General features: G+C 41.6%; 2 protein-coding genes across 2 annotated transcripts; one reads left to right on the forward strand and one right to left on the reverse strand.

Annotated features, from left to right (window-relative positions):
• Nucleotides 1-1469: 1469 nt before the first annotated feature.
• On the reverse strand, nt 1470-21126 carry dhx38 (DEAH (Asp-Glu-Ala-His) box polypeptide 38). Its single transcript, XM_076728258.1, has 27 exons — nt 20836-21126; nt 19691-20019; nt 18880-19082; nt 18348-18503; nt 18099-18261; nt 17317-17435; nt 17152-17228; nt 16882-17037; nt 16323-16484; nt 16035-16142; nt 15165-15289; nt 14877-15014; nt 14591-14777; nt 13601-13786; nt 13266-13406; nt 12701-12811; nt 12234-12350; nt 12014-12121; nt 11772-11884; nt 10251-10459; nt 7881-8035; nt 7029-7184; nt 6529-6663; nt 6001-6126; nt 5810-5905; nt 4971-5092; nt 1470-2651 (listed from the first exon to the last, which is right to left on the reverse strand). The coding sequence occupies exons 2-27, from the start codon at nt 20014-20016 to the stop codon at nt 2570-2572; spliced, it is 3777 nt and encodes a 1258-aa protein (XP_076584373.1). The 5' UTR covers nt 20017-20019; nt 20836-21126; the 3' UTR covers nt 1470-2569.
• A 1613-nt stretch (nt 21127-22739) lies between these two features.
• Nucleotides 22740-27918, forward strand: cyb5b (cytochrome b5 type B). Its single transcript, XM_076728272.1, has 5 exons — nt 22740-23260; nt 25054-25182; nt 25730-25756; nt 25890-25921; nt 26347-27918. The coding sequence occupies exons 1-5, from the start codon at nt 23060-23062 to the stop codon at nt 26435-26437; spliced, it is 480 nt and encodes a 159-aa protein (XP_076584387.1). The 5' UTR covers nt 22740-23059; the 3' UTR covers nt 26438-27918.
• The last annotated feature ends 16 nt before the right edge of the window (nt 27919-27934 follow it).

Below are 27934 nucleotides of genomic sequence, written 5' to 3' on the forward strand. Positions count from 1 at the left end.
CAGTCTTGTGACCTGAAGATTTACATACAGCTTCCATAAAGCCAAACATGAATCTGCACCCACATCGAGTCCTGCTCTTCATCTAAAAGCACATCAACATCTTTACGACTGAGGGGTTTCAAAGCCCGGGGATCACTCATGGACATGTCTGACATCTGTGGGTGCGAGCGCGTTAGTGAGGGAGGGACAGACCCATGCTTTTTGTTTCCCTCTGATCACTTCCACTCGCCTCAGCTAGCAAAGGAAGCCCACACTGAAAACAACCATTCTGGGAATTTCATTATGGCCATTTCACTTATGTAGCTCACATGGCGTCGCTGGGTTTGGGTCCCTCCATGTTTGTATTTAGTAAGTTGTGTCACCAAGGCCCATGACCTCACTGACCGCAAGTTTAGTGGTAAGAAAGTTCATCACATGCACGACAGTTAGGACAATGTGAGGTAGAGGAAATGTCTTCGCCGTCTGTCCTAAGTGTTGTAGAGCTAAAACAAGTTGATCATCAGAAAATTAATTGGCAAATGTGTCAGGCGAGGAAACAATGGCAAACATTTCTGTGTTCCAGCTTGTAAAACATGAGGATTTGCTGCTTTTCATCGACATATGATAGCAAACAAGTGTATCTGAAACCGTTATTATTCAATGATTCCGTTAGTAGATCTACAGAAATTAATTAACTAGTTAATAAATTAACTATTTTTGATAATCCTTAAATTGTTTGTCAATGTTTTAGCTTCACAGCACACAGGATTTTCAGCTTTTTGTTGTCATATATGATATGAATATCTTCATGTTTTGGATTGTTGGTTGACTGAAAACAGCAATTTGAAGCACCAATGAAACAATAAACTTAAAGATGGTCAATTATTTTTTCTAATTGTTTAAGTTATTGCATTTAACTCTGTTTAAGCTATTTGAGGGATTTGCGATCACAACCTTGATTTTTTTTTTTTTTTTTGGTTTTGGAGCAAGTTGAAGATGTTACCATGGGCCTTTTTGTGACAGGCATTTTATAAACTAAACGATTAATCAATACTGAGCATGATCTTTAGTTGCAGCCTTAATTTGAACACGTCCCCTCGAGCTCTAAGAAATTCCAAGGGTCATTTCATAGGTCTCTGAAATATTATTAAAAAAAAAGTTATCTGCAGATTAATCGATAATGAGCATAATTGTTAATGACCTTTTTGGTGCCTGATTAAACCTCCGGCTGTAGAAAATGAGTGAAGTGCATTGCTGGCGTACAGCTGAGAGCTGCTGAATTCACCACTGTTTTGTTTTTAGAGGCAGACACACAATCAAGACTATTCACTGAAGAGAATCTGTAGCCAAAACTAATATGCATCACTTTCACTTACTGAGCTATCATTCATGCCACTGCAACACAACGTGCATCAAAAAGTGCATCTAAATGACATAATTATGCTAAGCACTTGCAGAGCACAAAAAAAGACACATTAGTGACTACAATATCAAATGAAATCACCTTGGATTAAAAAAATAGCTAACATTTATTTTGTTTTATTTACAAAAGATGTTGAGTGAAAAAAAAATCCATTAGCGCTCCTCCTGCTGTCTCAGATCAGAGTTAAAAAAAAAGACAAAACAGAACCACTGTCGCCATCCAAACACGGCCTTCACTAAGCGTTTCGTTACAGATGGACCAGTGTTTCTGAAGCTGCGTGATGTTCTGATCAGCTGAGAGGGCAGGGGGTGGCGTACATCAACAAACCATTTAAAAGACATGTTTGTTTGGAGGAAAACCACAAAAGAAACTGTGCTCTATTTTGAACAAAAGGACCATGAAAATAAAACAGTCCATATGTTTAATCCAGCGCGCTAATGTTTTGTATGAAGCAAAGCTGTAGCACATTACATTGTTGGAACAAGGTTAACAGAAAGTAGAAAAAGGTCAATTGTCTAAGCCTGAATGTGTGTGTGTTTGTGTGTGTATTAGGGGGTATTACAATACATCTAGAGTCTGAAGACACTCGTGCCACAAGTACAGTTACAAAAGCGCTTCAGTCAGTGGAGGAGCACTTTATGGCAGCACACATGCTGTTCAAGCCACAACAGCACAAGAACTAGTAACTTCAAGGACACAAAGACAAGTAACACTGACATTCAATCACCTTCTTCCAGTTTTCCTCTCAGGATGGAGAAAAAGCAACAGACCATAGAAAATTAAATGTTTCCACATCAGGTAAAATCACTTCTGTAAAAACACGTTTGTTTCAGTAATGACCACATATAAATACTGAATTTACAAAAACAAAAAACAACCTACGGTCCTTTATACCTTAAAATGCATCATGGAAACAGCTATCGGCTGATAAAGGTGGAGGGAGGCATTTTGATGGACCTGGCTCCTCTTTCAGTCTTGTGCCTTATACAAGTTCTCACTCTAGTGGTCAGTATGTGAACTGCAGGTGATTCTGGCCATGCTAGGAGGGATGAGTGCGGCTGGAAGTTACAGTGATTGTTTGTGCTGGTGTGGTCCAGGTCTTAAACAATACAGAGTCCAGAGGAGCCAACACATTTGGGCGGTGGCCTTTAACCTCCAGGGGGAGTCCTACAGTCCAAAGCGTGCCGGGGTGCGTCTGGGCGTCATGGGGGCCTCATCTTTTCTTCCTGGTGTGCAAATTTTCACCGCCCTGAATCAGAGAAAAATGAGTTATCGCTCTGTTTGATCACATGCTTAACATATCTTCCATGAGGTAAGCAGCTGTGGTATAAAGGAGGAGAAAGGTGAACGTGAACATGAAAGCAGCAGGACTGGAGGAGAGCGAAAGGCGGGCTGGTGTCTCTGAGAAGAGTGTTGGGAAGTAGAGCCTGACGCCTCTGACAGCAAATCTATCATCTTTAATTACAGCAGCGTGACACCCTGACACTGCCCACACTTCCCTCATCTCTCCCTCTCTCCTCACACACACACACACACACACACACACACCTGCAGCAATTACAACCATCAGGCCATAACCCCCTTCTGTCACCGTGTCCCCTGCTCTCTGCCTCCATGCTCACTTCAGGAGAAGTTGTTGCACTTTACTCAATACACAAGCTGCTAGCAGTTTGATAACAGCAACGCACACAAATGTAGACGATAGATGGAGAATGCACACGTCATCCACCATACCATTGGTTTCACTACAATGGATGTATTTTACATACCAGCGAACATATAGTAAATGATGCTGCTGTGTGCTGCTGCTTTTCATTCATTTCTGAACAATAAAGAAATCTCAGACTTTTTAAACTTACTAGAGTTGTGTAATCGATCAGGTCTGCATTCATTTTTAGCAGTGACATTGCTACTTCAAACTGCAGACTTCTCAAATGAATTTGTACCTAAACTGCATTACCACACAACAAGTAGCTTTGACAAACATTAAGGCGCGCTTGACGCACACTGTGATGGATTGCACAGCTCAAGCAAGTTCCAGAAGTCTGCTAATTGATTTTCAGCCCATACACAGACGGACAGAAACCTATTTCCTGGAAGGTAAGAAAAAAGCACCCATAAACCTCACGCTGTAATGTCTGCACTCGAAAAAGGTCTGGAAAAATGTGCAATGCGCGTAGACCTGATACTTTCCATGTACTTTATCCTTCTTTCACATAATTAAGTCAAACTTCTCAAACACAAGCCGCTGCATAAGAACTGTCAAAAGAAATCAGCCTGAAGAATTGCTGAGATTATATTTCTGATCAGAAACTGTCAAAACACAAAACAAGGAAGGAAAAGCACAAATCTGACCGAGCATTCAACGCCACCTTCTACTACTTGACATTAGGGCTGCAACTAATGCAGTGACCTTACTTTCTTTTCCAATTAATCTGTGGAATATTTTCTCCATAAATAGACAAATTGTTTGGTCTATGAAATGTCAGTGAATGAATAATACCCACCACTCTCTAAAAACCCCAAACTAACATCCTGAAACTTCCTGTTTTTTTTCCCAAACTACTGTCCAAAAAGCAGCAAATCCAGACAACTGAGCAGCTGAAGCGGACGGAGTTTGGCAGCTCTCTACTTCACTACTGCACAGCTTTTCCATAATCAGCCGTACGTACACCTTTCAGTCAAAAAAAAAAAGTACAAAGGTTTGGCTTAAGTCTGTGGAACTCTCCTTTAAGTGGAACAACACGAGCCCCCACTTCCAGCTCTTAGCTCTGATGTGGCTCCAGAAACACTCACACTTCACACAAAAAAGTGGCCATTTACTAATTCACACCACTGATCTGTGCTGCTGAGCAGGGAGGTGGGCGATAGGCAGGCGGCACATGAAGGCACACCCGACGAAATGCTTCATCCCGGTCACACTGAACCCATAGAGGAGACGCTTGTGAGGCCTGCTGGAGGACGGAGGCAGCGACGAGCCCAGAGGAGCCGATGACATTCATCATCACACATCCAGCTTCCTGTGCTTCAATCTAATTCTTAATCCCACACCTCGAGTGTGATTATTTTCAGCAGATCTGTTACAGACGTGGTCACACAAACTCAGACAGATAAACCAGCTGATTAATTAACAATAAAAGTTCTCTCTTTTTTTTAATCTGTCTTTATAACCTTATTTCTCTGTGTAAAGCTCGCGGACGGGTGTGAAATTAATTTTTCGGTCTAATTTGAAATTGAACGTTCCCCTCCTTTCTCTGCTCTGCTATGGCGCAATTTAAATAGCTGCAGTAATGGGGGTCAGCCAGGAGTCAATATTATTTCTTTTTGTCTCGTCTGGAGGGACCAGAGGTGAGAAAAGCTCATCATGAAGAGTGAGAGAGGTGGAGTAGAGAGAGGGGGAGAGGAGGAGAGGGAGGGAGGGATGAAGATATGGATTGGCGGCGAGGTAGGTAAATTAAACGTTTCTATCTTGACTGCGTGTGGGAAATGAGGGCCACGGGGAACTATTGTTAGAGGAGGCCCGTGTGTGATGAGGAGGCAGAAGGAGGAGAGGTGGTCGCTGACTTACTTAACACTGGTAGTGTTGCTCTTCTTCTCCTGCTCCTCTCGACGCGCTCGCAGCTGCTCCTCAGCCAGGGACATCTCCTCCTCCATGTTGCTGATCTCCTCCTTGGCCCGCCGACGGTTCTCCTGGAGGAGGAAACAGATGAGGGAGGTGCACAGAAAAACATTGAGAGATGCATTTTAGTCAGTGCAGCAGACAGGTGTGTAACACCTCAACGTTCGCTAAATGACCAAAAGTTTGTGGACCCCAAACGTTACACCTATATGTGCTTCTTTATCGGCATTAACATGCTGCTGCAGCCTCCTCTGCCACGAGATTTGGGGACCCGGCCTCACAGATTTGCTCCCATTCAGCCACATGAGAATTAGAGAGCTCGGCTCACAGTCTACAGCTCATCCCAAAAGTGCAGGTCAGTCCAGTTCTTCCACAGCAAACTGGGAAAACTCATTTCTTTATGAATTTATCTTTCTGCATGAGGACTGTTTTTTCCCTCTTCAATACATTTTTTTCTCCTTCTGCTGCTAAAATTACTCAGGTAAAATAAAGAAAACACTTAAACTGGACTGCTCACAACCAGTGCACATACCGGTGTCAAGCAGTGACAGGTAGCCATTTCTTCATTCTACAAGGCCTCAAGCCAAAACATTTTGGGCCAACTGGCCTAAAATATCATTCTATGCCGCAGCATTAAGATTTCCCTCGATTGAGCCGAAGGGACAAGGCCAAGATTATGAAAATCAGCTCCAGACAAGAGGCGCATATGTTGACATTCCTGTCACAGACATTAAGCTGTGGTGTCTATGAACCTAATAAACACTGAGTCAATACCAGCTTTGCCTTACCTGTCTGCTTTTTCCTGCATGTTTGATGCTGTAAAACATGGGTCCAAGCTCTGCCAGCCACTCTCCCTCCACTGCAGTCACACACTGCATGTACTCCTGCAACACAAAGCACGGGTTAAAACGTCAACAAACCACACGTCACCCAGTGTTTTTTCAAGCTCGCCAAGTTCTGCAGCCAGCAAACTTTTTACCTTGGTGGTCATGACGAGCTCGTGGTAGATGATGTAGTCCGGAGTGTAGCCCATACCAAACAGGGAGCTGGTAGGATGGAGGTGACACGGCATGCCTGTCCTCACGTTCACGTATTCCCCAATGCCCTGAGAGCAAACGCAGGCATAAATAACAAATTAAATGTGCAACTCGGAATTTCCAGATAGGAAAATGGGACCCTGTATGTATGTGTGCACTTAAGGTCAGAGCAAAACGGGTCATCTGGGTTAATATGCTTCTCCACCTGGCTTAGACAGCGGGAAAATAAATTTGAAGTATATCCAACACCGCTATGATTGCTTGGGTTAGCCAGCGACTCATAAGTCAAACGGAGAACCTTGATTATATAGTCATGATTTCAAATTCCCTTTCAAATTTTAGCGCTGTATTAATGTGAGGCCAGGAGGGATATTTCACCACTCTGTAATTATGCTGCTATAAATCTGCCACAACCAGTTGCCACTAGGCGTAACATATTAACTGAGGAGAACCCAGAGAGCAGGAGGTACCTTGAGCTTGGCAGCCTGGTGGAAGTAAGCAGCACAGATGCACTTTCTGATGATGTCCCAGTCTGACCCGCAGGAAATCAGGTTCATCCTCTGCTGCACCATGATGTCCTTTAACTGGGAGCGCACCTCACGCACCTACACAAAAACAGTATGTATAATGGAAGTGAGACCACACGGAAAACTCATCCAACCTGTTGGGCTGCAGTCAATCGTTTCAGGGGAAAATACATCACATATATCACTGCTGTCAGGTGGAAATCGCAGAAGGAAGCTGTCATATTTGCAGACTGATAACCACTACATTTAAAATACTTCAGCATTATACTGAAGAGGTCTGACAGGACCTGAATCATATACCACACACTTTCCAAACAATGCACAACTTAAACCAGGAAATTTCCTCCTGGTCATCCTGCTGGAATTCAAGGGTGACTGACAGGTTTCCATCCAGGGCTGGAGGGCGCTGACAGAGAGAGCAGCTGAAGCAGTGGGAGTCTGACCTTGCGCATGGCCTTGGTGTGGATGAAGTGCTCATTGCACCAGATGCTTGAGTAATTGTTGTTCTTCCACTGCATGTAGACGTTCAGGTAGGTGAGGTGGTCGCTCTCTGGGACTGAGAACTTCTCCCTCACCTGGTCACTCTCCTCCTCACGACCCTGCGGAGACACAGATTGAGTTTTCCATTTATCACTGGACTACTGTCTTGTTTTTTTCTCTACATTTATTAAAAGTCTGAATGATTAGATACATACAGTATTTAAAACTAAATGAGACATTAAAACTGTTTTCCAGCCAAGCAGAATACAGGCTGTAAATATCACAGTTATCATAAATACTAGTATAGTATAACAACCCTAATGTGGAGTTTTGTTTCTGGTCACTTGGTGAATTTAAGTCTCTCCTTTAGCTCTGTTTTTGGTCTCCACCAGCTCCTGAGGGAAATATCTGGCTCTTTAGCTGCTAAACGCTCCACTATGTTCAGCAGCTAGTCCCTAAGTCTGCTGTTTGGTGCTGAGACCGGTAGTGTGCAGCTGATTTGTAGAGCTTATTAATTAATAGCTGCTGCCGGCTACAGCAAAGAAAATAGAGTAAATAAACAAAACACTATGAGCGTGAACTAAAACAGTAAATCTGCAGGCTGGAAAACTGAAAACGCTTGTAATTATCACTAATTAATTATATGACTCACTTAATATAAAAACGTGGATTATCGCCACTTTAACACAACAAAATCCAAGAATATAAATGGATTATCTAAAAAATATGACACTGGGGTTGCCAGTCTCCCATCTGTGTCTCACCGGCACAGTATGTGGTTTAGTTATGCAGCACCTGTATCCAACAAGACGTACCTTGGGCCTGTAGAAGATGGCCGGCACGGACAGCATGGAGACGATGATGAGGATGTCAGCACTGCAGCCCATGTCGCAGGACACAATCAGCATTTTGGAGAGGGCAGGGTCGAGGGGAAACTCCACCATCAGACGCCCCGTCGGTGTCAAAGCACCTGGAAGGACGCAAGAGAACACAATTACAAGGTCACCCCACGTGAAGAATCTAGAAGTGCCTGAGACGTGAAGAACGTAGGAGGGGCGAGCACCACGCGAGCGAGGAGCTTCTTTTCCAGCAGAAGCCCGCTGGCACGATGGAGAAGCCTCCATTATCTGACACTTGTCTGCCTATCACCCTGAGAGAGGAGGATGAACTGCTGACAGTTGAGAATACTTGTAGTGAGGGAAAAAAGAGAGCAAGATCAAAAACTTTGCCAGTTCTGATTTAAATGATTAGACGACAGTCTAAGAAGCTTATGAGGAGGAAAAGCAGAGAAGCAGAGCAGCCAGTTTGGGCCAGGTAAGCCTTAATCAGAGATAATCTGCTGTTAATACACCATACAGGGAATCATCAAAAGTCCCCCCTTCTCCCCAAATCCCAAAATCCCCTGGAATCTGGCTAAGGATGAGAGAGAAATGAGACCAGACCAGTCAAATCAAACACAGGATCAGTTACTAGGCAATTACTCCACCGGCCATACTGCACGACCAGCTCCTCCGGGCCTGTTTGCGGTGTCTGCACCATCACTGCAGCATCCTTTAAACACACTCTCCTGCCTGTGTTTGTGGTGTCAGCATCACTATGTAGCAACTCAAAGCAGCACTGAGGGAGAAATACAACCCTCAAACACCCGGAGTTCTCCGTCACAGCTTCATCTTCGTCTCAAAAGGAGGATTTATGTTGCTGTTTATACTGTTGATAAGAATGACGGAGGCCTTGTCAGGTCTGCTGTTACCGGCAGGGATTAAGATACTTAGCATAACATTACTACTACATGATGGACAAGTACTATTTTTTTTATTGTTTATTATTAACATGTTTGAATACGACCTGCATCTGCAAAGATTAGCTATATAATCGTTGCTTGTTTTATTTTCTTCTGTGCCACAAAGCTGAATATTTGGGGGTTTTTGACTGACAAATCAGGACATTTAAAGATGTCACCTTGAGCTCTGGAAACTTCTGATGGATATTTGTCACAAATTTGCTCATATTTTACATATCAAACAATGAATCGATTAATTGAGAAAACAATAGGTACAATGAGATAATGAACATAGAGAGACATGAAAAAGTTTTCTCCAAACGTAACTTTGCTCATTATGACCAAAAGCTTCTATTTTAACTTCATCAGTCCAAAGGACTTGTTTCCAAAATGCATCAGGCATGTTTAGATGTTCCTTTGCAAGTGTCTGATGCTGAATTTTGTGGTGAGGAAGCAGTAAAGTTTTCTTCTGGTGATTCTTCCAGGGAGCTTATATTTGTGCAGGTGCTGCTACACGTCAGAGCAGAGCACGACTGCTCCAGAGTCTTAAATCTTCATGAAGGTCTTTTGCAGTCAGACCTGAGGGTTTGATTTCCCTTTCAAGCAATCCTACAAGCAGTTCTCTCAGAAAGCTTTCTGTGTCCTCCAGACCTCAGCTTAACCTCCACATAACTGCCATTTCTTAATTACATTATGAACTGAGGAAACTGCTCACTGAAAACACTTTGCTGTCTACTTTTAGCCCTCTCCTACTTTGTGGGTATCAATTATTTTAATTTTCAGAGTGCCAGGCAGCCGCTTAGAGTATCCATAAAGCTTTGAAATTTGCATCACCTGGCCTTTCTTTATCATGGCTGTGAACAAGCCTGGCCTGAACAAGCTGAATAAAAGTCATGGTGTGTGTGTGTGTGTGTGTGTGTGTGTGTGTGTGTGTGTGTGTGTGTTTGTTTCCTTTTTTCCCTCTAAAATTGTACAAAACAAAAACAATGCACTAATCTTGCTTCACATGTTGAGGAGGATGTTTCATCTTTAACTTTGTGTGTCTTGGAGATCAGTCCAGTTTCTGCTCACTTAACTCTTACAGTAACAGAAATTTTGGCTGGGGGGGGGGGGGGGGGGGGGGGGGGGGGGGGGGATGCATCTGTAACTTACAGTTGCAGCCCTAGTTTAAATGTGCAATGGACTGTCACACACTGCATTACTGAAGACTGTGTAGACCATAGAATAATAATACAACCAGTTCAATCAGACACTGATAAGAATCTTTTTCACGCTGTCTATTCGACAATCACATTTTGCTGCAATATGTCATAAGTAGCTAATGATATTTAAAGTCAATTAAAAAGTATATTATCAACATTATCTTGTAATGCCTCTGGTGATTCCAACACTTCCAACGACCCACCTGTGTTGTCCAGAGCTCCCAGGATCCAGAGCTGGTACATGGAGTTGAGCATGTTGTCCTCAGGTGGGGGATCCATGAAGTGGAAGAGGAGCAAATCCTGAACACCCAGAGACTTCAACAGCAGGACTACGTTAGCCAGGTTGGTCCTCTGGATCTCTGGTATGGTGGTAGTCAGCATCTCATTCTTATAGGCACTCTGAGTGTAGAGCCTGGACAGAGAAGGACACAGCGAGTGTGAAATCTACCGCACTCAATGACGTTCTACTAGAATCAGATTTTCTAAATAAGAAAACAGTGTTTGTACATTCTTTTTCATTTCTGATGTAAACTGAAACACTGCACAGACGAGCACAGAGCAAGGAGGAATATGCTCCTCTGGGCCATGTTGTTACGTGACACTGATGGGAATTGTTTTGTTCTCCAGGCATGCCAGTGGGATTGTAACAAACTGAAACTGAGTTATTTAAGTTATTTAAGGAGGCATCCAGAGCCTGAGTCAAAGTGAAGCACACGACTTAACAAATCTCTTGCAACAATTACAGCTGTCTGACGGAGAAGCTTATAATTACAGCATGATTTGAATGTACATGAAGGCTTTCAGCTTGTGAGTGAGTGCCTGCAGTCACAGCTAAAAGGGTCTTTGAGTGGGGAATTCTCCACGCGAGCGGAGCAAACCAGCGTGACTCACCGTCTCTGCTGTCTAACACACACACACACACACACACACACACACACACACACACACACACACACACACACACACACACACACACACACACACACACACACACACGCACAGCTACTCAAACACCTCGACTGTACTCTATAAAGCTGCTCCGAAACTGATTCTTCCTAGATTTGTGCAAGCTCATGTTTAAGAGCAGGTGGGCAGGATTAATGCAGAAATATGTGGGCTTCCATAAGCATTCTAGCTCATTAACAATGCAAAAAGCATCACCCTGTGTGTGTGTGTGTCACTCAATCTTTGCTTAAGTAAATGTGGCAAAAGAGGGAGGGGGTCAAGTGAAACCACTGACAGGGTCTTTTGTGGCACATTTCTCTGCCATAAACAGAGTTAAAATGCATTAAATCCTCTGGAGATTAAGGTTCTGGCTTGCTCTCCCTCTTCCTGTCCTGAAAGCACGGTCAAGTCACACATCCAGAGCCCTGAGCAAACCGTCTGAGGACAGCAGTGACCTCAAATGACTGAGGGGAGAAAACACACTTTAACAACAGTCAAGCCAAAATGGTGCCCCATTCTGAGGGAGGCAGGCACTGCAAAGAAACATCACACTCAGGTGGTTTCTGGGTTGTACGTTCCTGTAACCCTCCCTTCTGTAGGATCAGGGGTCTCTTCATGTTTCCAGCTAAAAGGTTAAAAAGGTTAGGAGCAGCCCTACAGAAACCTGAACATGACATAACAGTTAGCCATGCACCAAGTCCATTTTAACACTGCTTCTGGCTGTGTGCATGTGTTTGTGAACACATGCAAATGCAGGGTGAAGACATCTGGGTCATTACCTGTAACACTGGCCTGGTCCTGTACGTCCTGCTCTGCCAGAACGCTGGTTGGCGTTCGCCTGGCTGATGGGATAAACCTGCAGAGCATCCATTCCGATACGAGGATTGAAAACCTGTTGACAGGAAAAAAAAAAACCAAAAAAAATGGTATCAGATTGACTCAAACTTGTACACAGAGAGTGCAGCTGCAGTGTAAGGAACACACAAAAACACAAACACATATATAAAATGTATAACCTGACCTTCAGTTTGCAGTATCCTGAATCCACGACAAACATGATTCCATCCACAGTGAGAGAGGTCTCAGCGATGTTTGTGGCAACAATGCATTTCCTCACACCATCTGGAGCCTATCAGAGGATAAATTGAACGCAGTCAACTTGTGTCTTCTCACGTGTGTTTAGTACAAGTTCACACAGTGTAGATATGCGTGCGACGTTACAGGCCGTTACAGATGCAAACCTTCTGGAAGATCTTGGCCTGGAGGTCAGAGGGCAGCTGGGAGTAGATGGGCAGCACGGCCAGAGGAGGAGCATTCTCCAAGTCCTCCAAACGCTCCACGATCTGATCCGACGTCACCTGCAAGGACACGGACAAACTTTACTTCAGTTGGCAAAACAAAATAGAAAGCATTGGCATCATGTGACCAGCAGAGTTTGGAGCGACAGGTTACATTCAGTCTTTCTGAGAGTAAAAACGACACGTGTGTCGTGTGAAAACAGGATTGTGTTGCTCAGAAAGGCCAGTGGCTGAGGAAACATTGCCAATATTTTTAGAAAATTTCCTTTTATGTCTTGCAGAGCATTGACGAGAAAAACTCTTAACTCTATTCCTGCAGCACCTTTTGTCCATGTCATTCAGATCAGTTATTTAGGCCAAAATGAATATGCGACAACAATCTGACTGATAATAGGAGCCATGTCCCTCACCTCAATATCCTCCTGGCCGGGCATAAAGATGAGGATGTCTCCTATCAACCCACTGAGGTGGATCTGCAGGGCCTGCTTCACTGCTGCCTCCACGTAGTCCTCCTGAGGAGTCTGCACAACACAAAACACAACAAATCAGCCCAATACACAACAAAAGCACTGAGATGACCCTGCAACAAGCAAAACAGAGACAGCAGACAGCTTTTAATCGTTATATGACAAATGTTAGTTGACGCAATCTAAGTGAAAGCTGTATATTGTAGTGAAAATAGGACTAAAGGTCATAATTCATTTTACTGTGCTTATGTCCGTCACATAGACTTTTCTTAAGGTAAGACAATTTTTACAGGTTGAAGATTTTATTACAATCTAAGATGACTATATTGATGTAAGCCTTATTAAGAAAGTGTCACTGATAATAATAATAATAATAATAATAATAATAATAATAATAATAATAATAATAATACAAAGGTGCCAAAAGGATCTAGTGGCAATGATGTGATGTATTTCGGATTTAGTGTAAGTGCCTTTGAGTGAAAGCAGAATGGAAACAGAAACATACCTTGCTAAACAAGATGTCTACGGGAAATGTTCTTCCTGGAATGTGGAATATGGGTACGTTGCCAAAAAATGCAGCAAACTTGTCCGAGTCCATAGTTGCAGAGGTAACTATGAGTTTTAAATCAGTGCGGCGAGACACAACCTGATGGGAAACAGTGGACAGCAGAGAGATGGTTCAATGAAATCAGTGTATTTACATTGAAATCAGAAAAGAAAACATGATACTTAATCATTTAGACACAGATGCAGCTGTGTGGGTGTCTGTGTGTGTCTTGAAAATAACAACAACAATAATAACAGTGATCTTCTACTGGTGTTAGGTAGTTGAGTACGGACCTCACGTAGCAGGCCGAACAGCACATCAGTATTCAGGGAGCGTTCGTGAGCCTCGTCCATGATCACAGCACTGTAGTGGTCCAGGTCTGACTCCCTCAGTGACTCCCTGAGCAGGATGCCGTCTGTCATGTACTTTATCAGTGTTTTCTCGGATGTGCAGTCCTCAAAACGGATAGCGTAACCCACCTGCCGGCAACAATGTCAGAATAATCAACTCAAAACAATGAGTATGAACTTTAAAGCAAGTTTAAAGTATGACATGCATAGGCGTTACAAAAAAGACAAATTATACCTCATCAAAATCAAAATTGCTACCTTGTCTCTGTAACGGATCGATTTGTGACAGGCTCTGCCTAATGTTTAAGCAGCTCCAGTGTTTCCCTTTATTGCCGCCCCTCAGTTCAATCCCTGCAAACATCCTTTTGGCCACTAGATGGCGATGTTACACAGCATATGACTTCCCTTATCTGCACGAGAGCCCTCAGAAAAACAACCAAACCTAAAACAACCTCAAAGCAGCGATACAAGGCTGTAGTAGCTTTATTTGTCTCTACTCAGAAGTCACTCCTTGAGCAATCAGACAGAATTACAACAAGACTTCAAGTCCTTCACCAACTCTTCTGTAAATACTACAACCACTCACGCGGCAATGAATGATTCTACCTGACATGTACACTTTCAGCTTTAGGATTAAGGATACTTTTATTGTCTCCTGAACACACAAACAAACACACGATTGGTGGAAACCTGCAAATATCAAACTCCTCCAGAAGTCGCCCAGTAATAGGTTTAACTGACAGAGGGCAAAATGAATGTTTATAACACAAGAGGACCCTGTACTTCCTCCCAGAATTCACGAGCACATACTCAAGGGCCAGATAAAATCCTGCTGAGACCAGACTTAAGATTTGAGCCTTAAACTGAAATCAATACTCAGGACATCTACAGCAAATGAATTAACCCTACATGTCTCTACAGTGACTGTCTCACCTCCTCTCCAAGGTTGGTTCCAATCTCCTCACTGACTCTCTTGGCCACGCTCATGGCTGCCACTCTTCGGGGCTGAGTACAACCCACCATGCCATAGCTAGTGTAGCCATCCTCATGCAGGTACTGAGTCAGCTGGGTGGTCTTCCCACTGCCCGTCTCTCCAACAACAATCACTATGCTGTTGTCCCTGTAGATGCCAGCAAACACATTGAAACAGTCAAAGTTGTAACTCCGTGATGGAATAACAGTTGCGATACGATGTCAAGCTGGATTTGGGTATAAATACCTTATGATGTTAAGAAGTTGCTGTCTAACAGCGAAAATAGGCAGGTACTGCCTCTGCTCCAAAAGACTCTTCTTCTTTGCAAACTCACTGCTGGCCTCACTCTTCTCTTTCATGTGGTCTGCAAATTTCTGCTCTGCTCTGTAAGGCAGAGAGAGAAAAAACAACAAAAATGAATATGGCAGGTCAGACAAACTGACATCACCGCTCTACCGGCTGAGCCTGTGGATTATTGAAAATAAAATGTGAAATGTCATCTAAATCCAAACTTTGCATAGACACTCTGGTCACCTGTAGTCCACTTTGCCGTCCTCGCCGACCGGTTTTCCCCCAGAGACATCTTCATCATCCTTCTTCTTGATGCCCATGATATCCCCCAACTTGGTGCCTGCCAATTCCCAGTGTTTGTGCTGTGCCTGAAAACAGAATCATTCCTCCGATATCACATGTTTATGAAGATTGAAGCCTCAGTCTCTAACTGCACACTCAGACTGCAATTTCATGCACGTCCCACACACAGGAGAGACGACGGAGCGCCTGGGGTTGTATTTGTCAAGTTTCACCTCACTGATGGTGGTTTGCATTTAATAAGTCATCAATCGTCCAGGTAATTTGATCATGACTGATACTTTACTGAAGTGATGAAGTTAGACAGGATTGGAATTATTACCTGGACAGGTGCACACTAACAAACCCCATCAACATTTCTCAACAGCAGAGTGTGGCGATCATAGCTGCTTTGTTTCCAGTGCTTCATCACAATTCTCCATACAGATGAATATACCGATGATATTAACATAGTTTTAGCTTTCTAAATATAAAAAGAGCAATACCATTAACTGCATTCCATCCACACTTTCATTAAAAGCACAGAAATAACACAGCTTACGCCACACAAAACAAACCCAAAGCATGATGCAAACCCTGCACAATTCTGAAAGACTCAAAGAGCTGTACAATTCTAAATTTATGGATGTTCAGCATGCCAGATTTGATTATCATTCGGTTGTATTATAAAGGGTTCATGCAACAATATTTGCCCTGCAGTTATTTTGAAGCATTTTTGCAACAGAGAACAGCAGAATCTCATTCACCAGGTCTCCGCATTTGTGTAAGACCTACTCTGAGTGTTATCGGTTATTAGTTATTGATGCAGCAAACCTTCTTGCGTTCTTTCTGCTCACGATGTTTGCGGACAAGCTGGCTGCCTTTACGAGAGATGATGGCCATGTCAGAGGTAGCATCCTTCACAGGGATGACAGGCTCTGGCTGCAGCAGCAAAAAAAAAAAAAAAAAACACATACAAACATTTAGATCAAAAACAAACTCTTGGCGTATAGTTCTGAGAGAAATTTGACATATAAGACACTGAATAACTACCAATCCATCTAAAGGGTACATCCAGTGGCCACAGCCTGAGATCATGATCTGTGTTTAGATCTTCTTTACCTGCTTGGTGAAGACTATTCTTCCGTCCAGAAAGGGAGGAACCAGGTTGTGAACCAGCAGGTGAACTTTAGCAGCATTGTCCTCTTCAAAGTCTTCATCCACCTCCAACCTTTGCACCACACCACTGGTCAGCATACGGTTGGTCTCCCACCGCTCATTGTCCTGAGACAAGAAACAGCCAGTTACAGATGCACTGACACAGACCGACTAACAAGACAAATACATCAATGAGCAGTGTTGGGGAGTAACTAGTTACATGCAATGTACATTTGCAGGTCAGCAAAGCCGCTGGGACAAATTTAAGTGCAACACCTTCAAGGGCAGGATGGCAGAACGGCTCCATTCACTGGCAGTATGTGCTTAATATTTGAGCTGTGTTTTTGACTGGTTCCCTTATTTGAATTTGCCCCACCTCTTCTCCGCCAATGAAATCGATGTGTATCGGTAACCTTTCAAAAGTAACCTTCCCAACACTGCGAATAAGTCACTCATACAGAGAGGATGTCTGTGTGTGCAGACACAGATCTGATGACGCTGATATGAAACACTGTGGTTGCACCTCGTTGATCTGTCGTTTCTGGGCGGATATTCTCTTTTGTGTCTGCTTCTGAAGGATCTGCTCTCTCTTCTTTACATATTCATCAGAGGTGGAAGTGAAAGGGTTGTGGAACTCATCATAGCCTTCATCCATCATGTACCAATCTCTGTCAGCTTGCTGCAAAATGGTAAAAAAAAAAAAAGAGACGTCAACGAACATGAATAGATTTTATAAGTATAATAAAAAATATAATTCCATGAGGAATAAATGAAGGATAACTGTGCAGGTCACCTTCTGGTCCTCCTGCCACTGTTCTTTCTCGTCCTCATTATCAAACATAATTCCTCCCTCGCCATCTTCCTTCCTCCCTGAAGAAGAAGCAGAATAATTGTTATCAGATAAACGGCATTTAAATCTTGTGCCTGAGCGTGAAATGGCTTGTTTTTAGAACAGCACCTTTTCCTTGTGATAAACGAGGTGTAGAACCCAAATGCTTTCTGTCATTGGCCCACTCGTTGTACTTGTACGATGGGGTAGGCAGGGGTGTGTCGTCAGGGTAACGGCCTCTGATTGACCTACATACACACAGCAGACAGACGTAATGTGAGTGTCAAGTGCCACTGGTTTCTCAGCAGCTAAGCATTTCATGTCAAAAGTGAACAACAGAGCTTTTAGCGAGGATTTAGAAAAGCCTCTGAAACATCTAAGTGACAGTGTAATGACAATATTTTGCGAGAGAGAAATGTGAACATATCAAACGCAAACAGCCGTGTTATAAAATGCAAATAACTCGTAGTTGTCATCACCACTGCTTTGGAAATTGAGATTGTGGACAAGTAAACTGCTTGGAAAATGTTAGTCCAACCAAGTTCAAACATTTGCTCTTTATCTCTACAGGAAGCGTCTCATCTGGGCATTTCTTTTTCATTCGTCAAGTCATTTCTCTATTGGTCCATATGGATCTGTCTGCAAAATGAGGTGATTTATTTACTAACAGAAACTATTATTTGCATTTTGCACAAACATCCATGAGAAAATTACAATAAAATAATAAAAAATAGTAAAAGAAAATATTTGTCTTTGTCTTCGGTTGCAATTATTCTAAGAGCCCAAAACCGTGATTGTTGTTTGTTATTACAATTCCATCGTCCACCTGAACTTCTCTTTGTCATATAAAATTAAGGCTTTGGGTCCTGGAAATAAAAAGATGTGAGATGAAATGATTGACAGTTGTTTACCTGTCCCTCCTCTCGCTCTCTCGGCTGGAGCGATGGCTTCGCTCTGAGCGATCTGACTCTTTGTGAGACGGGGCGGGCGAGGGAGACTCCCACTGGGAATGCCGTGAACTGGCATAACCGCTGTCATCCTCTTCCCAGTTGGAGCGTGAGGGTGTGAAAGAATCTATGTAAAAACGAAATAAGTTCAGTCAACCATTTAAGTATACAGTCCTCATGAACTGGAAATACAAGCCAGTAAAATAAAAGTACCTCTGGGGCGATGCTGTGGTGTCAGGGGTTCGTCTCTCTTGCTCCCCCGGCTGATGCGATCGGACCAGCCATCTCTCTGTGAGCGGTCGCTCCTCTCACCGCGCTCTGAACGCTCCGACCGGCCGCCACTACGGCTGTGGCTGCTCTCTCGCTCATCTGACCGACAGAAACCACAGAAAGTTACTCTCAGCAACCCCAACTTTACTTTCATTATTGACTGATCGACCAGTTATGTTTTTCAAATACTTGTACAGATATTTTGCAACAAAAAAAAAGGCAAAACAACATAAAATAAGAAGTTGCCTGATTTCCAAATGTAACTGTTAATTGTTCTGACAACAGGGAAAAAAACTCAAAATGGATCCAATTTACAAAAAATTTGATAGAGAAATATCAAGCATACCCTCCCAGAGAGGCTATTACCAGCAAATGTTTGGAATTTTTACTTGAGAATTGATGCTGGACTACAACCAAAAGTCTAACTGCATTCAAATACAACTGCTACTACATGATTAAGTAACTTCAGAATCACCTCTCTCGCTCCTTCGGTCTCTGCCCTTATCTCTGCTCCTTTCTCTCTCTCTTTCTCTGTTCCTGTCCTCTTTGGAGGAGGCGTAGACTCCATGCTCACGTCGGTCTTTCTCCCTCTGCTGGTGTCGGCGTCTGAACTCTTCACTGACCCCTCCAGGGTTTGACGGTGTCTCAGAGCCAGTTACTCGATACTTTCTGCTGGCACTAAGAAAATAAAATATGACAGATTGGTCATGCAATACACATTTGAACACGACTACTATTAATAAAATAAAGACTGTGTGAAAGGAGAGCAAATACTCGAAATACATAAATATCAAAAGAAAGCAGTGATAATGTTCTAAGTTCATTTATGAATTCACAGTGACAGTGCCGGTTTAATATTTTCACTGTTTTATTTTGCTGATCTTTTTGTCTGAAACAATTCCACAAAAAGTGTTTTACAAGTTCCCAAACTGGGATGTCCAGGACTGAAGAGACCCAAAGTATTCAATATTAAATAAATAAATAAGACATGAATGAAAATGAATGATTATATGAACAAATACAAACAAAATATTCTAACCATGAAATTGTGAAATAATCCAACACTTTGTCAAAGTTTTTAGAACATAATTCCATTTTAATTCAGAATGAATTCACATTTCATCTGAATGTCTTTGCAAAGTGGCATTATGAATTCTTTTTATTTCATAATGTCTTTTATATCTAATACTGAACTGCTCTCCATAGACATGGGCATTTCGTGTCTATTTGTACGTCACCCATCATTATAAACAAAATATTATTGTGTGTGAAGGACTGACGCTCACCTCTCTTTCTTGGCACCTCTGTTCTTATCATCGTCTTCTTCATCTGATCCAGAGTCACTTTTACCTTCCTCCCAGTCTTTGTACGAGGAAACCTTTGACTTCTTGCAGTTTCTGTCATCGTCATTGGCATCAGCCTGTTCCTTACATTCACGCTCCTTCCTTTTCTGGGCGGCCAGCAGATCCAAGCCCAGCAAGGAGGTGCGCGGAGTAGGAGCCCGAAAAACATGTGGCTCTGCAGCAGCACTCTTCTTCTTTACTATAAGTCCACCAACTTGAGCAGCTGGATCACACCCTTCCAGTCTATGCATGGACACATCGTCATCCATTATCTGTGAGGAAACAATGATACGTGCAAAAGGTGAAAACGGGTAAAGCTACGAAATTGTTGCTCATGGCAACACCTGAAAGCTTTTGACTTTTGGACATCACTGAACTGGGACTGCAGCTAATGATGATTGTTATTATTAATAAGATCGATACAATATTGGATCTATAAGAGATTAGAAAACAGTGATGAATGCAAATAGAAAGAACCTAGGATCAAAGGTGCCTCTTTCATGTCGTTTGCTTTGTCTGACCAACAACCTAAAACCAACAGATTCAGTCACAGAAGCAAATCAGCAAGCCTCCACATTCATTCATTCATTCGTTTCCAGAGTGTAGCAGCAAATCCGTGCAGTAGAGAAGCTGGGACAAACACATGTTTGCTATTCTTTCGTTATAAAATCACTTGAACTATTAATGGGTTGTAAAATTTGCCGTCGTTTGGTTTTCTGTCAATCTACTAACTGATATAAATGTCAGTTTCCAGCCGTGAACACCAAGTGGCTTATATAATGCAGATTTTTATTTTAATTACGCATAAGAACAATTCTTTGCCTTATGAAAGTTTACTCACAGCTCAAATGGACAACAGTTAGCGAGTTTAACTTCACGTGAAACGACCCAACAACACACTGATGAATCAGTAGCTCATCCATCTATAACGTTCAAACTATTAGCATCTTTATTGTCAATAATATCCCCACTTGTGATCTCAAATGTTACTACAATGTCAGAAATGGTGCTAGAATGGTAAGAAAGTAAAAATATTATATTCGTCTCTCGTTTGATAACACATGAAATGAAATGAAACAACTACGTACCTCAGATACAGTAGCTAGCGTTAGCTAGCGTTAGCCTTCGAGCTATCAGGTTCTGTCCCGTCGAGGACGGCGGCAAACGGCGGCAAACTTCCGCGTATTTCTTTGGGTCTAGAATGCGGAAACTCTCACATGAAGTTAAAGATTTGAGGTCAAATGGTGGTCGAGTAAAAAGTCCGGAAAAAGCTGGGCCCGTAGCAATCACTGGTAAATATCGTAGCAGCTGATTTCGTAAACACAACGCGTATGTTTACGGACAAGGGAGCAGCCATTGCAATCCCACAATTCTACGGGGCGGCAGCTTTTTTTTTTGTAACTTTATTTAAACAGGTTGTGGTAACAGAGGGAGAGAAGTGAGGAAAAACAGCTTTTATGTATGAGATTCCTATAATAACACAGAATAAAGCAGGTAACGGACAAAGGGCAGTAAATGTGAATCATTAACACAAAAGAAAATATTTGTTATATTCAACAGCTTAAGTACACTGAATGATTTTAACAATAACTCTAAAAACAAGTAAAACATTGAAAGTCCATAAAATGCATTGTAAGTTTTCCAAACTGTAAATTCAACAACCACGACTCATAGAGGGGAATTATAACATTAGGTTACTCCATTTAAGACAGTTTTGATGAAGTATGATTATAATTATAATAATTAATAATTTAAAAAATGGTTCTTTAAAAGTGACAGAAATGCTACCATCTTGTCTAGAGAGTGCATTAAGATAAAGATGATAAAAAGAAAACTTTCATGTCCACAGCAGACACTCAAAAAACATGCCAAGTATCAAACCATCATGATGTCTGTGGTGATTGCTGCTGTACAGCATTATGAGGAAAAATCTCATATATATGTAAACATATATAAACACACAACACACAGCACTCCATTTGTTGCTTTATTATGAGAAGACAGAACATTTCAGTTAGTTAATCCTCTTAAAATGTATTTTGCTTGTTTATTTTTGATAAAAGAATTGGCATGAACAACCAATCTCTCTTTGACACAGCAGCTTACGTAAAGAGTCACATGGGAGTTTATAAATGGGCAAATTACATTCAGACTTTAGCATAGTGTACAAAGGTATTCGGCAGAGGTATTATGCAGAGGACGAAAGCCATTACTTTTACCTATGAGGTATATGGTGAACCACGGGCAAAGTGCATATGTGCCACTATCATCTTGTGGTAGGTGCCCTGATCTATCAGTAGCATACATATGCTTTACGGGCCCCCTATCAGCACAGAAAGAGGCCCATCACTATAAGTTATTTCTATATGTAAAAATGTAAAATCCCTCAAGTAGCCTACAGTATTTTTGATTTTATATTTGATTACATTTTTTGTAATGCATCAATCCACCTAGAATCCCAAAAATTAGACAACATATCCAGAGCTGTCGGCTTTCATCCAAGGTCATTTTCTGTTTTACTGGTTACAGTTATCAAGTTACTTTCACACAACGCCTATGAATTATTAGGCACTGAAAGAACAAAAGTTAATTTGCATATAATGGATTTCTAGTATGTATATGTTAGATGACCACAGCATGTGCTTTTTTAGAGTTGAATGTGTTCACAAACAATTCTACTGTTCCATTAAGAGGTACATATTAACAATATATTCACACATAATGTAATAGAAAAATTACACACTCTATTGCAAGGAAACATTTCGCAGCTCATTTTAAAAGCAGACAATAACTCGTTTGTGTCATCTAATTAATTTTGCAGGTCCGCATCTGGAACGGGAAAATTCTGAAACTGCCTTACGGAATGTTACAAAGCCCCTCTGTAGTCACGTCATAGTCACGTTATGTCACTGGAAACGCAAAATCTCGTATGCGCAATGATGGCGCACCGTTGACAACCTTTGCACATTTCGTAGTCTCATGATCATGAACTGGTCCATTTTGATTGGTCATCACTCCGAAAGCCACAGTTTCATTGGTCTGTTGCATATGTCTGCTGATTTGCCGGGTTAGGGTGTTTTTAGATTTCGTAACCCAACATTGTTTAGCATTTGTGTGATAATACTGTTGTTTAAGTTAGCGCGTCTCAGCGGTGACACAAGAGCCTTTCAGAGCACAGCTAATCGTCTTCAAACAGGGGGAAGATTGATCTAAGATAGACGGAGCGAGCTTGCGTTACATCCATACCTGGCTAAGAGAAGCTAACGTTAGCTAACTGCTCAGTCGACATAGGTTATTTGCGTTAACGTTAGAATGGGTGAGGAAATTAACGAGAACATCATTAACTCAGGCAATGGAGCCGCCGGTACGGCCAATGTGGAGGAAAACGGCGAAACAGTAGAAAGTGGTGTAAAATATTACACATTAGAAGAAATAAGAGAACATAATATGAGCCATGACACATGGCTTATCATCCACGATAAAGTATATGACATCACAAGTTTTCTTGAAGAGGTAAGAAATGCTTTCTGCCAGCTGTTAGCAAATACTTCATTGTTAAGCTTGAACGCTGTAGTAAGTTATGTTTTTTGGCTTGAAGCCGTTTGTCACCTGTCTTCAGACTAACGTTGCTTCCGTATGTGTTGACGTGTAGCGTCCGTCTTCACTCAACGATCAGCCATGCTGTCCAACGATTACAGCCTGACAGTATAAAGTTAACTCGAGGTTAAAGTTTACGTTAAGTGAGACTACGCTGAAGTTGGCCTCCTATTTACAGCTTCGTATTCGGGAAAGTTAAGGGAAACTAAGTAAAGTAAAGCCAGAACGCTGTCTGAAACGTCCTTCCAGATGCTCAAAACCTTTATTCTAGTTGTGAAAATTCGGGATTTCACTGTTTTTTTTTTGTTTTGTTTTGTTTTTCCACATCTAGATCACATTGGACCAGATCAGGATCAAAAAGCAGTATGCGTTGACTGGTCAAAAATAGACTAAATTATCCCAGACAGGCTAAAGATTCTCTCTGGATAATCACCAGCTCTCTTTCAAAAACCACTATAACTAGACTGGTCGAATCAGGACTTGATGATCCCAGAGAAGCCAGACACTCGTAAATACAAGTGTCAGATTTGTGTAACCTTAAATCTATTTGTGAACATCCACAAAATGGAGACGTTACTACTTTTTTCTACATTTAGACCAAACCGCACCAGGTCCAGATCAGCGGTCGGCTGATGAGTCAGGCCGATATCTGGTCTTGAGATAAGACGATGTCTGTGCTCACATGGCTGATAAACAAAAAATGTCTGCAGACATATCTGCAGGCAGCCTTGGCAGTATATCCGCTGTGGAGCTATATTAGTACTCCCCCTTATTTCAATTTTGCCTTTTCTTGATTTCCCACAGCACCCACAGAGCTGCTGTGGATGCTGTGGCACAGTGGAAAGCATGCCAATGCTGAATGTAACATTACCTCAGAGAAACCTTTAGGCTTAAATTCCTGGCTTTCAAAGCTCAGTGCATTTCATTGGCCACTCTTAATATCATATACAGTGTTTATTTTCTGTTTCATTAGATTGATTCCAGTTGATTCTAGTGAGAAAATGCAAATAAAGTTAGTTGGAATTTGTTATGATAGCGATCCTTCTTGTTATCTTGTACGGGCGTCTCCAGCCTCACTCCTGCTGCCTACAAGCCCGGTTGTAAAACATTTATCAGATTTGCCGTTTGGGATGGTTAATAGCCAGCGAGCAGAACCACTCTCAAGTGGGCAAAGCCAGCAGCGCCTGCTGTCAGCAGAGGGTGAAGAGGGGATTAATGAACCCCTCTTGTTGTCACAAGATCATAAATGATTGATTTGATTGTCAGACTATCAGATACCCAAGGTTACTTACAGTCAGTTGAATTTGCAAATGGGCCAAAGTTAGCCTTGATCCAACAAGTTGGCTCACATTAACCTGAACCCTTAACCTGAAAGCTTGCATTTACTTTATCAAGTTGCCAACAAACAAACATTATGGACCTGTAGCTAACACAAGGCTTTTGCAGTTGTGTGTATGTCTCTCTTCCTGCGTGTGCGTGTTTGCGCTTGCACATTGCAAGCCAACTTTAAAGTTGCATACTGCCAAACCTACAGTACTTGTGCAAGTTGGTGTATTTCCCTAATTTGCTTTGAAGTGTTTCAAGAGTTATCATTGCTTTGGGCTAAACTTAGTCAAACATTGTAATTAACCGTATGATATTCTAAGTGCGGAACAAACAACAAAGTGAACTGGGTCAGCACACTTTGTTAACCCGCTCTGTGCTTTCAGCATCCGGGAGGTGAGGAGGTTTTGCTGGAGCAGGCAGGTGCAGACGCCACAGAGAGCTTTGAGGATGTGGGTCATTCCACAGATGCCAGGGAGATGCTCCAGCAGTACCTTGTTGGGGAGCTTCACATGGTAAGATCAGCCCTCTGTTAACTCCAACATACCTGATTTCCTGCCTGTAGTATCTTTACATGATGTCTGTATCAAACACTGTGTTTTGCCACAGTCATTGTATTTCCGTTTAGCTGATTATTGCTCCAGAGACTGATTTCTGCAAGCTCGTCTCATCAGCCAATACGCCGCACACAACATAAACATATCATATATTCAACCTTGCGTAAAGGAATGGTGATAGCAGCCTGCGGGTGCTTTAACCAGTCCCATTTTTCTCATATTTCAAATTGTTGAATGAAACTATGAATGTCACATTTGTGGCATGGTCCTAATGTGTCTATTACTGATGTTTTGTAGACCAGCTACTCTATATATAGACTTTATCAGTACTTATAAATATTAACTTGGTATTTTATATGAATACATCTTAGTTTTGTCAGTTTTGATCCAGGATGGACTACCTGAGAAACTGATTCATTTTGGTTTCCGGCTTGTTTATGAGTGTCATCTGTGTCAGCCATCGCACAAAGACCGTAATACTCATGTATTTTTATTGTTTTTGCAGGATGACAGGAAAAAGTCATGTGCAAAGGTAAGCTCCATTGTCTGTTCATCCGACCTTGTCTTGACAGTGGAACAGAGTTTGTAAGGACGATAGACAGTTGTTTGTTGGTAAATCATAAAATATCTCTTTTTAATTTGTGTCCTTTTGTTTTCTGCTACAGGAGGAAGATGAGACAAATTCAGGACAATCCAGGTGAGTCATCATGATGAGCACCGTGTGTCAGGCTCATTGTTCACTGTTTCTCATTGCAAGTCAGCATTGATCGCTGTAGATTGTAGTGAACAAAGTCCTCTTTCAGTATTGATTGACAGAAAATGATGCAGGAAATAAAAAGTGGAGAGAAAGTTCAAATGATTCGCTGTGTGCGTATGAGTTTCTGTAAATATATAAAAAGAAAACCACATACAACTAAATGTTTTTCTGCAAATGGTCAAATATGTGATTTTCACAGATTTCTGTGTTATTGATTGATAGTTTTCACCCACTTTATTTTAAATTACCAATAAAAACACAATCACAAATAGAAAAACAATGAGCCATAACCACACGTCATTCATATTTTTCTGTTTCTGCTGCCTTCCTCATTTGTAAGTTTGATGTTTATGCTTCTCCTGCAGCTCCTGGACCATGTGGTTGATACCTGCTATTGCTGCAGCTGTTGTTGGTATCATGTATCGCTACTTTGTGTTTGAACACAAGTCCTCTTGAGTGCTGGCATCCTGTTTCCATCTCATTCTTTTCATCTGGAGGCCTTGAAATGTTTGACCAAAACCTCCTCACACTGAACGCACACAGTTAGGAGTGTGTGCGTCCCCTGCAACAAGAAAAGGAGGGGAACAGTTTGATAAAGTACTTTTGTCCTTGTCCGTCTACATAGAGTGCACCAAATAGACCGTTGGGCAGAGACTTTATTAAATTGTCTGCCTTCAGTTTCTTTGTATTTCATTGTTGCTATGCCTGTTGTCGATCATGTTAAATGTTGTCTTTAACTTAAACTCTCATGCATTTATCCAGTTTGTATGCTCATTAACCGTTTTGCTGTTTTGTTAACAGCCTGGTTTTCATGCACCATCATTATCCAGGTAGACTAAATTAAGACATTGAAGGAGATGGGACTATGCAGAATGGTGATGAAATTAGGCTAGGAGTTAACAGAGACCAGTACAGTGTTTACACTGAATTAAAACGTCACATGCATTTTCTTTGTTTAATAAAATGAGAAATGTTACTGCTAACCCTCAATAAGAATCACAAGTTTATTCCCTTCACTGCTTACTACACTGTCCTGGTGTTCAGCAATGCTCAGCACTTGGTTGAAGATGCAAAATCTTTCCAGTTATTTGATTGCAGTTTCAAATCTCTGTGTCTGTTCCTTTTTGAAAATGGTGGTGAATTATATTGTGTCGGTATCAGGAATTTGTGTAAATGTTCAAACTACCTGATCCATATATTAATAGAAATTAATGTAGTATGTAATGACACAATAATATTTTATTACCCAGATATGATAACTGACAGTGAATGACTGTGAGTGAATTCCCTTGAAACGAGAGAAGTTTTTGTTATTTGATTGTTCTGTTTTTCAAAATTTCATTGTTCTCCACTATGCCATTTGTTATTTAACTGATGCTTTTTCACAATTTTGTTTCATTGTAACTCATCTTAATTCTATGTGCTGGGTGAATGGTGCTGGCGACTGTCACTGGAGGGTTTGAAAGGCGTCAAATCCAGTCAGCCAGTCGTCATTAGAGCCATAGACGAGTGTCTTTTCGAGCCACAGTCAGTCACAAGAATCTATTTTAGTTACTTTTTGAATTCTCTAGGTTGTTTTACAGATTTTGGCACTGTGAAATGCATTCTGGTCTAGATAATCTTTGCATAGCATTTCTAAAATCACTCCTTGTATTGACTACTCTGAAATAGGCATTCGTTTTACTATCGTAAAAAGCATCAAAGCTACAAAGACCATAACAATTTAAAATCCATTTCCCACTTTTCAAATCACAAAATTTCTGAAAAAAAAAAAAATCTTGCTGCTATTTTTACATGTGGCTAAAATATTTACTTGCAGATGACAGAATGTAGTTGGTTGATTTTGATGATAAATATTTGCCATCTCTGTGCATTTCAACTGCCATTTCCTGTCATTAAAAGTCTCTTTGAATAAAATTAATCTTTCAAAAGTTGAAGTGGCTAGTCTTTGAT

Source organism: Chaetodon auriga, chromosome 1 (genome assembly GCF_051107435.1).
Source record: "Chaetodon auriga isolate fChaAug3 chromosome 1, fChaAug3.hap1, whole genome shotgun sequence".
Lineage (NCBI taxonomy): Eukaryota > Metazoa > Chordata > Actinopteri > Chaetodontiformes > Chaetodontidae > Chaetodon > Chaetodon auriga.